The sequence below is a fragment of the Myotis nattereri genome, assembly GCF_964212035.1.
Source record: "Myotis nattereri genome assembly, chromosome: 18".
NCBI lineage: Eukaryota > Metazoa > Chordata > Mammalia > Chiroptera > Vespertilionidae > Myotis > Myotis nattereri.
This window is the reverse complement of record NC_138093.1, coordinates 12,677,026-12,690,697: the sequence shown is the minus strand read 5'-3', so window position 1 is coordinate 12,690,697 and position 13,672 is coordinate 12,677,026. Positions and strand designations below refer to the sequence as shown.

The following is a 13,672-nucleotide window of genomic DNA, read 5'->3' as shown; positions in this document are numbered from 1 at the left end:
AGTGTCTCGCTCAGACATAGAAGGTGCTTAACAGACACTCCTCGGATGAACACTGACGCCAGGAACCTCGGGCAAGAGCAGCTCTCGGTTCACTCAGAACCACACAGCCAAGCTCCCCTATGACATGGGGCAGAAACGCCATCGCCCCTCCCTCTCCTCCCTGTCCGCCCTCCCCCTCCCCCTTCAGGTTCCTCGAGTGGGACTGGAATTGAGTCAGGGAGTGAAGAGAGGTGGGGGAAGCACATTTGGGGGCCCTTACTCCCCTAAACAACTATGTTTCATGATCTGGAGGGAGCTTGCCCCCCCCCTCCATGCACTGGGCCCACTCACAGCTCCCCCTCAATGCAGGGAGCACCTGCTGACACCCAGCCTCCTGGACGAGCAGCTCTTGTCTGCCAGGGCTCACCACAGGGGCTCGGACGCTTTTGTAGAACACCCTGCCTCCTGTCACCCCCTTCTTCACCCCGAGCGGAGCAGTGTCTTCACAGGGGTGCTGGTGTGTCTGAAAAATGCCCCAGCGGACTCCCAGCAGCCCCCTGCTCAGCTGTCACCGCGAGCAGGCTTCCCTCGGGAAGGGAAGTAAGAGTAACAGCATTGGATGGGACCTACTGTGTCCCAGGCATGGCTCCAAGAGCTCTGTATTTACTAACTTGTTTAACCTCAGCACCACCCTATGGCGGAGGTTCAGTTAGTAGCTCCCGCAGCTGGGAAGAGATCTGGCCGCAGCTGGGAAGAGATCTGGCCGAGAGTGGAGCAGGCAGCCCAGCGCCCGAGGCCACGCCTTTAACTCCGGTGGGGCCCTGGCCAGGTGGCGCATTTGGTTTGGTTGGAGCGTCTTTCTGTGCACCGGAAGGTTGCAGGTTTGGTTCCTGGTCAAAGGCAATGGATTGATGTTTCTCTCTCCCCCCTCCTCTCTCTCTAAAATGAATAACAACGGATCCTCCAGTGAGGATTAAAATGTAAAAAGCTCCTAGTGGGAATGGGAGAGTGGTCAAGCCTGGCCTTTCTTCTTCCTGTGTCTTCATTTGAGCCCTGAGTGGGAGAGGTCCTTCTTCCTACTGCTTGAGTCACTGGGACTACTTTCCATCCTTCCTATGTGGGTGTCTGTGGTCTGAAGCCATATTCGGCAGGTGTGTGTGTGTGTGTGTGTGTGTGTGTGTGTGTGTGTGTAGACATGATTACACTTCATCACATGGGCACTGAGGTCCTCCCAGTAGGGTCTCCTAAGGTGGGTGTGGGGGAGATGGAAGAGGACCCAGTGCTGTGTGGTCAGGCATGTGATGCCAGTGCCAGGGAACCGGGAGTGCAAACACATCTGGGAAGTAACTTTCCACTCACCTCCCTCACCCCCAGTGCGTCTGTCCTTGCTTCTAATCTGATCTTGGTATTTATGGAGACGATAAACAGATCACGCCCTGTGCGGATGGACTCCAGGAAGACCCCACTACCCCGCTGATCTCATTACCCCGTGTCTTGTCAGCAGATCTGCCGCCCTGCTGCTCATTTAGGCTTGGGGCTAATCACATTAATTGAAATATTAAACATTCGCAAAAATGAATTATAATGAACTCCCCTCACTCCTCTTCCCAGTCAGCAATCGGAGAGTCAGCTGCCCACAGCATAATCCCTCTCTTAGTTTGTGGTCCCCAGATGGAAGGCTTTAGCCTTAGAGGAGAAGCAGGGTTTAGGGGAGAAGAGGTGGGGCCTCTCACAGGCCCTCTTTGCTGGGTGACTGTGGGCATGTCTCTGTTTGCCTTCAAGCTCCCAGGGAGGGAAGCCCTGGGAGGTACAGACAGTAAGGGGGGGGGGCGGGGGGGGAAGATAGGGGGACAGCTGGGGGGAGAAATCCCCAATGACTCAGAGGCGCATTCCAGGAGGAAATAAGGCTTCAAAGTCCTGGGTCCCCCAGGCACTTTCTCTGCCCACCGTCCCCAAGCCCTCCCTCCCCGCCTTTCTGTTCCACTGCACTCAACGCTAAATTGCCCTACATAAAGAGATTATTTTTAATTGAATTTATTGGGGTGACATTGGTTCACAAAGAAGATTATTTACTTTATAAAGGGAGAACTCACCCCTGGGTTTAGACTTAGGAAGTGAGAAATGCTGAATAACTGGGCTATTTTTCAGAAAGGGCAAAATGTAGTAGAGCTATGTGTGGGCAGAGTGGCTAGTCACCAAATGCTTGCCGGCCTCACCAATTAAAAACAGAGCGAAGACATCTGCAGCAGAAAGTACAAAAAATTGATACTATAACCTTCCTTCCCTCAAGTGGTTCCTACCTCAAATGGAGTGTGCAGCAGGGAGGACTGGGATGCTGTTAAGGCAATAGAAGTGGGCTCTCTCATTTACATACATGGGGATTTGGGATTTGGGCCATGAGAAGTGCTCAGTCAAGAAAGGCTTGATTGGTTCTCAAAGCACAAGCAAACCATAGACCAGCAGAGGAGGAAATTAATTACTTTTGGTTTGGGGGTGAGGGATGAAGAGAATAGTGCATGCATATGCAGGTGTGTGTGGGTAGATTTGCCAGTCCAGACCAGCAAATCTATCTAATTTAAAAATTTCTAGGAGCCACATTTTAAAAAAAATAGAAAAAAACAAGCCTGCAGGGAGGGGAGGGCAGAGGGACCCTGAGAGGAAATTAAATTTTTTATTAAAAAAAATATATTGTTGCCCTAACTGGTTTGGCTCAGTGGATAGAGCGTAGGCCTGGGGACTGAAGGGTCCCAGGTTCGATTCCACTTAAGGGAACCGTGTGCCTTGGTTGCGGGCACATCCCCAGTAGGGGGTGTGCAGGAGGCAGCTGATCGATGTTTCTAGTTCTCTATCCCTCTCCCTTCCTCTCTGTAAAAAATCAAATATATATATATATATATATATATAGTTGAAAGTCCCCCAGAAATTACTTTTAATAATATTTGTTATTTAATTGATGTATAGCCAAAATATTATTTAACATGTAATCAATATAAAGATTATTAATGAGATACATTACATTTTTTTTTTACTAAGTCTTCACATCTAGTGTGTATTTTACACTCACACCACATCTGACACAGCAACATTTCACGTGCTCAGGGGGCACAGGTGGCTTGTGGTGGCCACACTGAATGGTGCAGATCTAGAGGCTCCACCATTCACTACCCTGGGGGGTAGAGGGTGGAGAGAGACAGGTCTTGGCCAACAGGAACCATCACCTCTGATTAATCTCTGCTCCTGCCTGAAAAAAAATCACTTCCGACAGATGGAAGCTTATCTACCTCTCACTCTACTAACTCTCTCTCCAGAAAAACACAAACAACCAAAGGGATTACTAACTGGATGGGGTTCTTGGGAACAGGCCAGTAGCCACGACCTAATCTGCTGCTTTTGGGTTTTTCTGGGCTTGGGAACTGCCAACATTTTCACTTCTTCTTTTAAAATATGTTTTTATTGTTTTTAGAGAAGAAGGGAGAGGGATAGAGAGGGAGGGAAATGTGGATGAAAGGCTGCCTCCTGCAGGCTCCCCACTGAGGATCGAGCCCCAAAGCCCAGGCCTGGGCCCTGACCTGGAATCAAACCGGCAGCCTCTGGGCGCCTGGGATGGCGCTCAACCAACTGAGCCATGTCGGCGGCCAGGGCAACATTTTCACTCTTTTCCTCAGGCTTTGCCAAGAGGCTAGAGGCAGACCACCGAGAGACCCCAAGGCCAAGGCCTAAGGCAGGGTTTGCTTCTCCGGCTCTGCCCTTGCTCATTGGGCAGCTGTTCACGGATCCCCCTTTTGGGCTCTTCTCTGGCTCCCAGAAGACGCTGCTGGGCAGGCTCCCTGGGGGCGTGGAAAAGCGCATGGACCGCCAGGCTCCTGCCCTTCCCAGGGTGCTATTTGCAGCTCTCCGGCTTTATGTTTCGCTTCCCTTCTTAAGCAGATACTAGAAGAACGCACCTGGAAGGCCGACTGCCTTTCCCCGCTTCTACTCAACTGGAAGAAATAATTTAGAATTTATGAGGATCAAGTTAACCTACACAAGAAAGTGAGTCCAGGAGGGGAAACTTCGGGCAGGATGTTCCCCCAGGTCCTTTCCAGCATCTTTAGTCTGAGACCGTTTCTTCCTTTGCAGGACGCAGCTCACTCCACCCTGCGGGCGCTTCCGTGTTAAGAAGCCAAGAGTTCAATGTCGGGGGTGTACGGGGCAGGGGGAGGGGTTCGGCTTCCCGGCGGCGGAGAGGGAAAAGCCTGGATTCTCTTTCCCTGCTACCAGGCTTCACCCAGCTTCTGCCCAAGACAGGGTCAGGAACCCGATTCTGGGAGACTGCCTTTCCAGCTTTGCTCTAGAAATAGGAAATGAACTATTTGAACGTGGGGGATGTCGAGAAGAAGGGCTCATTGCATAAACAATCAAGCCGGGAAATAAGTCCCCAAATTTGGGGAAGGAAGTCCTGTAGAGAGACCCTCCCGAGCTCAGTCCTCAGCTCCGAATTGCTTCGCTCAGCCTCCTCCCCGCGGCTGGAGAGGGGCGGGCTTGGGGGCGGGGCCGGGGCCGGGAGGGGCGGGGCGTCCTCCGCGCGCCCGTCGCCTTGACGACCAGGACAAGATGACGACGCTGGAGGACGGGCAGCTGGGGCCTGACCCCGGGGCGCTGAGCCCCGAGCAGCTGGAGAAGCTGCGCGACTACAAGGTGGGTGCGCTTCCGCCCTCGCCTCCAGCCAAGCGCGGCTCCCCCAGGATAAGGGCCCAGACAGGGAGGAGAACCCCGAGAAAGGGGAGCCTGTTCCCGGCAAAGGGCGGAAGGCCCGGGGAGAACCACGGCGGATCCCTGGACGGGGCTCTGGCGGGCGCCTCAAAGTGCAGGAAGAACTAACATAGGGACCTGGACCAAGAAATGGGCCGAAATGACTGACCGATAGGTTAACTTAGATACAACCCAGGTGTTCCCGGCAATGGAGACGCGACTGTAGTTAAGGCGCTTCAGGCCGAGCAGGAGGCTGCAGGGAGCTGTTGATCTTAAGACAACAGGGCCGAACTGTTCAACTGTCCTGCGCGAGGGCGGGGTCAAAGCGCGCGTTGCTCCCCAGCCCTTCACAACACCAGGGCTTGAACCCCGAAATCTGCCTCCTCACGGAGCATGTGACGCTTTGCTCTGGTCCCCAGATTCAGACGCGGATTGCTAACGAAAAGTACCTAAGATCCCACAAAGAAGTGGAGCTGCTGCTGAGGGGTTTCTACAGGTAGGTGGCATTCCAGGCTGGCATGGAGCAACGAGTGGCAACACTGTGCCCAACCCGGGGAAGGATGAGCGTGAGGGACTCCCTTCTCTAAGCACCCCTATCGCTTCCTGCTGGCCTGAAAGTTACAAAATAGCCCAAGGTTTAATTTTTCCCAGCTCTGGGATTTTCGGCATCCAGGGTTTTCTTGAGTTATCTCTAGAGGTTTCCTTCAGTTACCTCTAAAGTCTCAACAATATTACTATTCATTCACGGTAGCTGTCAGGGTAACTATATACCTTGTGACACTTGGGAGAAGGAAGTGGGCTTTGTGAAACTCAATGGGCAGCGGTTCTCAACCTTCCTAATGCCGAGACCCTTTAATACAGTTCCTCATGTTGTGGTCGCCCCCAAGTTCATTGTTACAAATTGAACATAATTAAAGCATAGTGATTAATCACAAAAACAACATGTAATTATGTATGTGTTTTCCGATGGTCTTAGGCGACCCCTGTGAAAGGGTCATTTGACCCCCCAAGGGGTCGCGACCCACAGGTTGAGAACCACTGGCATAGAACATCATTCTCTATCAGAGACTCTTAATGAAATCATTAGAACTTTTAAAAAATTCAGGTGTCTGGCCTTTCCCTACCTGAGAACATAGTTGCAGAAAGACTGAGAGTTGAGTCATTCCTCTGTAAGTCTTGGGGGAAAGGCCATTTTCCTTTACCTCCTGGAGCATGTCTCTCCCCCCCCACACTGCCTTTCAGTATGGCGTTTGTTTGAGTAGAAAAGTCTCCTAATGGGATGACAGACAAAGAAGCGAGGGGGAGCAGCAAGGGGTGAAAACAGTAGAACCGAACGATCTCAAATACTGTTTGGCTATAACCGCATCGGCAAGGTTTAAATAATAATAATGGCTTCCATTTGCAGGCACCGTGTTGGTGTCCGACATCAGCAGTTATCACACTGTACTGTAATTGCATTGTCGACCTTCCGTTTCTCTCCCTGGACCAAAGCTCTAAGCTGGTGGAGCCATGTTTGGTGTCCCCCGTGCCCACACAGGGACGGCATTGGTACACTCCTGCTGATCCTCTCAGCGACGCTTATCGTCTCTTCCATTTCACAGGCTTCCAGGTTGAGCTCTGAGAGGTGAAGTACTGCCTCCAAGTTGCTCAAGTGGCACCCAAGCCCCTGTTTTCCCCACTTTGTTGCCTTGCGCGTGGGAGCGGGGACGCCCGTGGGCTCTCCTCTCTCTGATCAAAAGAAGACCTGAGAGGCGTCTTCTTTCCCCAGCCCCTTTGTTTTTCCCGGATTTCACCATTCTTTATATTTTAGCCATTTCTCCAAGTGGCAGCAGATTCTCAGAGGGCAGGAAGGGAAAGAGCAAGGGAAAACCGAAACCTGTCTGTGAAGGTTGGGTCTAGGGCAGTGGTTCTCAACCTTGGCTGCACACTAGAATCACCTGGAAATCTTTTATAAAATCCTGATTTCTGGGCCTCATCCTCTGGAAATTCTGTTTCTTTGTTATGGGGTGGGACCACAACATTAGTAGTAACAAAGAAACAGAATTTCCGGAGGATGAGGCCCAGAAATCAGGATTTTAAAAAGATTCCCAGGTGATTCTAATGTGCAGCCAAGGTTGAGAACCACTGGTCTAAGCCAGTGGTCGGCAAACTCATTAGTCAACAGAGCCAAATATCAACAGTATGACGATTGAAATTTCTTTTGAGAGCCAAATTTTTTAAACTTAAACTATATAGGTAGGTACATTGTTATTAACTTAATTAGGGTACTCCTAAGGCTTAGGAAGAGCCACACTCAAGGGGCCAAAAAGCTGCATGTGGCTCGAGAGCCGCAGTTTGCCAACCACGGGTCTAGGGTAAGGCCTGGGCAAAAGATAGTTTAGGGAGTCCTCTGTCAATGTCAGCCCTGGGGGTCAGGCCATCACTTTTGGTACCTTTTTTCCCCTTAAATATATTTTTATTGAATTCAGAGAGGAAGGGAGAGGGAGAGATAGAAACATCAATGATCAATCATTGATGGGCTGCCTCCTGCATGCCCCACACTAGGGACTGAGCCTGAAACCCGGGCATGTGCTCTGACTGGGAATCAAACCTTGACCTCCAGGTTCATAGGTAGACACTCAACTGAGCCATGCTGCTGGGCGGTACCTTTTTTTCTAAAGGGAAATAAGAATAATGGCCTTCCTATCATGGGGAGCTTGCAATCCAAGTTAGAAATAATTCCATCGGGAGATAGATGATAAAAGCTTGAATCAAATCACCGTCTGTCTGTGTTGTTCACAAACGGAAGGATTAGAATCCTTGGGGGGTGAATGAAGAGGGCGTTGATTTGTCACCTGTCAGGGGTGGCCCTGCTTCTCTTCCAGAAAGTTCCCAGGAGCCGGACCTCTGTGCCTAGCTGTTAGGGCAGCCGAGGCACCTTCCCTTTCCTTCCTCATCACCCCCTCCCCCCGGCCAGGGAGGGCACCAGGCTTTCCCATTCGCTGTTCCCTGTTCCCGAACTCCCCACAGGAAACCCTCCTGGCCCCTTTTAGGCCTTTCTCTTTCTGGGGGGGAGGTGGGAGGGGGAGAGGAAGTGTTTGAAGTTTGGGTTGCTCTTGGTGTTCTTGTTATTTCCCTTGGGTGGTGCCAGGATGAACCAGAATCAGGCCCTCTTCTGTACTGGATGCTTCTGACGGTCCTGCCAGTGAAGGAGAGGAAGGGAGGAGAGGGGGCGGAATCCTCGGCAGCACACCGGTCCTCCCTGTGGTGCAGGTCTCTGCTCTGGGCTCACTCCACGCCACCAGAAGCTCCGGACTGTTTTGTTGGGAAGCAAGCTCCGCACTTGGGTTTTCTGATCCTAGTGATTTAGGGCCATTCAGCCACAGCTCTCTAGTCTATACTCATATACACAGTGTACAGAACTCCTTTTTAAAAAGTATGGTTTTTTAAATTGATTTTTAGAGAGAGAGGAAGGGAGAGGCATAAAGAGATAGAAACATTGATGAGAGAGGAGCATCATTGATGGGCTGCCTCCTGCACACCCCCTACTGGGGGTTGAGCCCGCAAACCTGGGCATGTGCCCTGACCAGGAATGGAACCGGTGACCTTTTGGTTCCTGGGTCAACCACTGAGCCACATGGGCTGGACCAGAACTCTTAATACCTTGAATTTTGAACCTGAAAAAATGGAAAGAGTAGGGATTTAGGCACCCAGAGAGTTCAGGTTTTAGGCTGGAGATATGAAAGCAAAGAGTGAAATTTGAGAAAGCCTTTATTAAATGTTAGATTGACGAATCTTCCCCAATACAGCACTGATCATATCATTCCTTGGCTGGAAAAATCTTCAGTGGATGCATTCCATCGCTTTTAAAAACAAAACCCAAAACCATTCTATTGAAATACAGAGTACAGAAAAGTGGCATATCCTGACCCGGATCCATTTCACAAGCTGGGACACACGGGCACCAGCGTCCAGATCAAGGACTGGAACCCGACTAGCACCCCAGGCCCTTCCGGTCACTTCCCCCCAAAAGGTCGCCAGCATCCTGACTTCTAAGAGCACAAATCTGGTTTGCCTTTATATACATGGATTTCTGTAATCTGTACTCTATTGTGCCTGGCTTCTTTTCCCAACAGTATCTTGTAGATCCCCATTCCCTTTTCTGTTTTGTATTCCACCGTGTGACTATGCCACACTTTATTTATGCATCGCCACTGTCTTTTCAACTGAGTATAAATGTCTCTCCCAGACCTTCATGAACCCATGATAGAGCCTCCTTAGCTTCCCACTACTCCCTTCTTGTGCCCCCTACCCTGGCCAGACCGGACCTCCCTGATCACTCCACTGACCCGCATGGAGGGCACGGACGCTCCTGTGTGCTCTTCTGGGCCCAGGGGGTACAAAGGTGGATACAATCCAGTACCTGCCGTGGGGGAGTTCACCATCGATAGACCACGGGGTTTCACTTCCCAGCCGCTGTGCTTGGGGCTTGCCCGGGTCTGGCATGCTCTTGTCCCTCAGCCCTTGTCCTGCGCTGAAACCCCATGTGCACCTCAAGGCTCCTCTCAAGCGCCAGCTCTGCGGAGATGTTGGGGTCCTGCTCTCATGGCCTCCTGTCCCTGCCTCCCCCACACCACTCTCCTCCTGTGGCACCGCCTGGAGGGGGCCTGTTGGACACTCGGGAACTTACCCATTGCCTTTACCTTGACTGTAATTTCTTTAAGGTGGGGCTACATTTTATCTTTAAAAATATCCCACCCTCTCTCATCTAGTGAGTTATCTACACACAGTCTGTGCTCACTGGTTCTCAAGCTGAAGCGGAAGAGAAGAAGGGAAGCAAAATCCTTCGTGCTTGAGGCCCAGGCCCTCTCGGAGAGCTGGGGAGGCTGGGCCAAACCCGGGCCCTCTCTCCCTTTCTCACTTGCTTTCTGAACTCGGGCCGACGATTAACCCTTTGAAGGCGTGGTTGGGGCTTCATGGTGGAACCTACTCAGGAGACGGTGGGCTTGCAGTCTGCCCCGCTGCCCTCATCTTTGCTGCCCGCCCTGGCTCCGTCTCTGGTTCTGGGAACACGTTTGCTGAACACGTGACAAGCTTCCTCTGGCTGCAGCACAACCTCCCCCGGCCACAGCCGCCGGCCATAAAGCCTGCTTTCCCCTCCACCCCTGTCCCTTCATGTTTTCCAGAGAAATGTTTCTGAAGAGGCCAGAAAACATCCGAGAATTTGCTGCAGGTGGGTAAGGCGGGGCCCATTCCGAGTGTTTGATAAACCAGCCCAAGGAGCATTCTTGTGAATTTAGACTCGGACAAGCCCAGGGTTCTCCCTGCAAGTCTGGGCCATGTCTTCACCCGGTGCCCCCCAAGGGAGCTCTCTTCGGAAGGCTCTTTCGTCCATGGTCGTTTCCTCAAAATGGGGACAGGTAAGAAGGGGGGCAGAACTTGCTTGCGGCGAGGGTTAAGGATTCTGAGATTCCATCCCTGGGAATCTGGAAGCAGGGCCCGCCCCGCTGCACATGAGAATCACCTGGGAGCTTTTAAAACATGGAGGCCAGGCCCTCCCGGAGGTCTGTACTTAATTAGCCTGGGGTGGGGCTTGGCCTCCGCAGTTTTAAAGGCTCCCCGGGTGACTCTAATGGGCTCCACTGCCCCGAGCTGGCTTAAGGTCAGTGGTATCTAGACGGGAGGGGCCGGGCTGGGCGGGTTCTTGGGCCCTGGGAGCCCTGGGAGCTGGTTACATCCGCCAACCATTTCCAACTGAACCGAAGTACGTCTTTGCTGCCACCGCAGATGTAGATGCTGCCCCGGGTTCACATTATGCTGTGAGTCTAACACCGGCTTCTGTCGTCATTCTCCCAGAGCCTGTCTCCTCGGAGAGGATATTCTCAGAGAGGGCGTGACAGGCAGAGACAGGGCTGGCAGGCCCAGTGGAGACAAGAATAACACTTGGCATTTATTCGGGCCCCAAGATGGGCCGGGAGCAGAAAAGCCAGAGCTCAGCCCTCCGGTGGCTCCCTGGGCGTCAGCAAGCCCAGGAGGGCGGTGTGGAGGGAGGGGGCCGCCCCGTGGAAGCTCTTCCTGGGAACGCTGGCTGGCCCTGGCAGGCCCAGGACGGCTGGGGAAGGAGGTGCAGGCGGCGGTGTGGGGTGGTGGTAAAGGGGACAGTGATTTCAGGAGTTGCCGTGACATCTCATCGCGGCAAAGCGGGGCCGCTAGTCACAGCCGGCTAAGACCGAGCCGGCCTAACTTTTTAGCAGAGTAAGCTGCCCCCCAGCCTTTGTCTCTTGGGCTTAGATGATTTCTTCTCTTTGATTCTTATCCCAGACTATTTCACGGATCCAAGACTTCCCAACAAGATTCACACGCAGCTAATTAAGCAGAAGAAAGAGGCTTAATTAGCAGAATCACGATGCTCAGCTGCTGAGGGAGACCAGAAAGGATCCAGCCCGGGGGTGGGTGTCAACCTCTTTGCAGACAGAGGCTCCTTTACTCCTGTGAACAGAAGCCCTGGCTTTCTGGGCCCAGGGTGTGAAAGAAAGCAAACGGAGAAGCAGAAGTTTCATGCCAGTGTTTCGTTTTCTTGGCACTATTTTGGGGATTAGGGACTGAGGAGAGGCACAGGGTGTGTCTAGCATGTCTTCGTTCTGTGGTGAAAGGAAGTGGGAGTAGTGAGGGGTAGAGAGAGTGACAGGGGGAGGCGGGTGGGACCTGCTCGGATCCAGCCCAGCCCTTGCTCTCTGATTGCAGAATCGCAGAGTGCTCTGCTCTGCAGGCGCCTTCTCCCCCGAGTCCTTGGTGGTGGGGCCAAGAGGCCCTGGGAAAGGTGGGAGCACTTGCCCTCTGCATCTGGGATTGGGCGCTTTCCTCCCCTTCAAACCAGGCGAGGCCATTAGGGCCGCCACACATTTCACAGGCAGGATGATCTGAAGTGATTTCCAAGGTTGGGGTTTTTTTCTCTTTTTAAATGGGAGGTGGGAGAAAGCCGCAGTCCGGATTTAGCAGAACCATTTCTGTCTTGCAGGGCATCTGGAAGTGAGAGTCTGTTGTCATCAGTGTGGGTTTCCAAGCTGCCTTGGGCTCTGTCTACTTCGCAAAGGCTTTTAAAGACACTCATTAAAAACAGACCTTCCTGCTGTCTCTGCTTCATTTCACTCAGGAGGAGGACGGCGTCCTTTGGGGGAGGGCTGCGCTGCCCCAGCTTCGACCTGGGAGGCAGTAGGCCTCTCGGGGCAGCAGCTGTTTCCACCTGTGGCCCGCTAGGTGGACTCCCCACCCCTCCAGACCACCCACTCCCAGAGCCAACAGTGGATGGAAGAACAGGGCTGGGGACCCTGAGGACCACAGCTGGTGGTGCTGAACCAGGCCGCCCTTCCTCGGTGGCTTTTGTTTTCTCTTGATCTTACCTCCTGGGTTACTGTGCAGTGTGTGCAGGTGATTAACTTTTATTTCCATAGAGACCATAAGAGGAATTGGGCTGGAAGGACAGCCAGGGAGAATGAGGTTAGACATAGCGAACCCACCCAGCGTCAGTGAATCCTGTGAAGTGTGAGCCTAACAGGTGACTCAGGGGTGGGAGACCTTGTTCTTGAGGATTTTTAGAAACGAGACCTCCATCCATTTGGTTTTCAGCTAAAAGGCAGGGGCATGGACCAGTGGCGTTAGGAAGTCCTTTCCAGGCCGGGAGGCATGGGTGTTGCCTGTTTATGTCGTGCCTGGCCTCCGTCACCCACTGGCTCCACTGTACGAAGCACCTGTCACCTGTGTGTCACTTGTCAACATCACCATGGCAACAGAAGCACAGCCCAAAGCAGAGACTGCATTTCCCTGTCCCTGCCTGTCTTGTTCTCAGCTGCAGTAGTAGAAAGGCCAACAAAATAGAACATTTAGATAACTATTAAAAACCACACATAGTAAAGCTATGGAATAGGAACCTGAAGCATTATTTTAAGTGCTTTCGGAATCACACATCAGTGGCTATTGCTCTGTTTAGAAAATCCTAACGAAGTCTTTAGCAAAAAACAAAAAACAAAACACATCCACTGAGGGCCTCTGGTGTGCAGTGTTGTATTACACACTCTTGGAACCCTTCTTGGGAGAAGCCACCTGCAATAATATAGGAAAAGATAAAAGAGCACCAGGGCTCACAGGAGCTGGCCTGTGATGGGTACGAAAGGATTTGCAGATGTGGGGAGAGGCGTGGGGCAGCCAGAGTCCCACACGTGCTTCCATTCTGCTGGGCAGATGGCGGTGGCAGACCCCGTTTGTTACCTGCTCCTCATCACCCCTTTCTTCCTTGCTAACAGGACAGCGGTTTTATTGAGGGCCGCAGGGGGCTGGACCCCAAGCGGTGAACTGTATTTATCTAAGCCAACCACAATTATATTCCCCAATTTCCCAGGCTCCCTTGCAGCTAGGGGCAGCCACGTGTCCATGAGCTAGCTACAGGTACGTGTGCTGGGGGTTTCTAGGAAAGCTTTGCTTTCATAACAAAAATATAGGAGGGGGTTGTGACAGATTAAGCTGGTGTAGCCTGCCCTTTTCTCCCCTTTCTCCCTGATTTGAACCTGAACGTGATGTCGAGCTGAGCAGCCATCATAAGGCCTTGAAGCGACAAGGAGGGTGAGAGCCAGTCCTCTGCAGGAGACTGAGGCCCTGGCAGCATCATGGAGCGCCCGGACAGCCTGGCACTCACCTGCCTTCAGACGTGGCAAGTGAGGAAAATAAATCTCTAATTTGTTTTGAAGTAAAGACCAGAGTTTAAATCCTGACACACCACTTACTAGATGTGTGGTCTTGGCTGTGCCACTTAACTTGTTTGAGCATTAAGTTTCTCATCTGTAAACTTAGAGGTGAATACCCACCTCTCGGGGCTGTTGAATTAAGGATGGAGAATGTTTGCTACGTACTGGCATGTGGGAGATGCTCACTAGGAGTGTGTCCTATTGGAAGAGTGTAAAATGCAAGGGCGGAGCAGTGGGAAAGGTGG

General features: G+C 52.2%; 1 protein-coding gene across 1 annotated transcript; it reads left to right on the top strand.

Annotated features, from left to right (window-relative positions):
- The first annotated feature begins 4,521 nt into the window (after positions 1-4,521).
- On the top strand, positions 4,522-11,821 carry RIIAD1 (regulatory subunit of type II PKA R-subunit domain containing 1). The gene is made up of 5 exons (XM_081113072.1): positions 4,522-4,656; positions 5,130-5,206; positions 9,876-9,922; positions 11,011-11,138; positions 11,708-11,821. Exons 1-4 carry the CDS (start codon positions 4,573-4,575, stop codon positions 11,079-11,081), a joined length of 279 nt encoding a protein of 92 aa, XP_080969198.1. The 5' UTR covers positions 4,522-4,572; the 3' UTR covers positions 11,082-11,138; positions 11,708-11,821.
- The last annotated feature ends 1,851 nt before the right edge of the window (positions 11,822-13,672 follow it).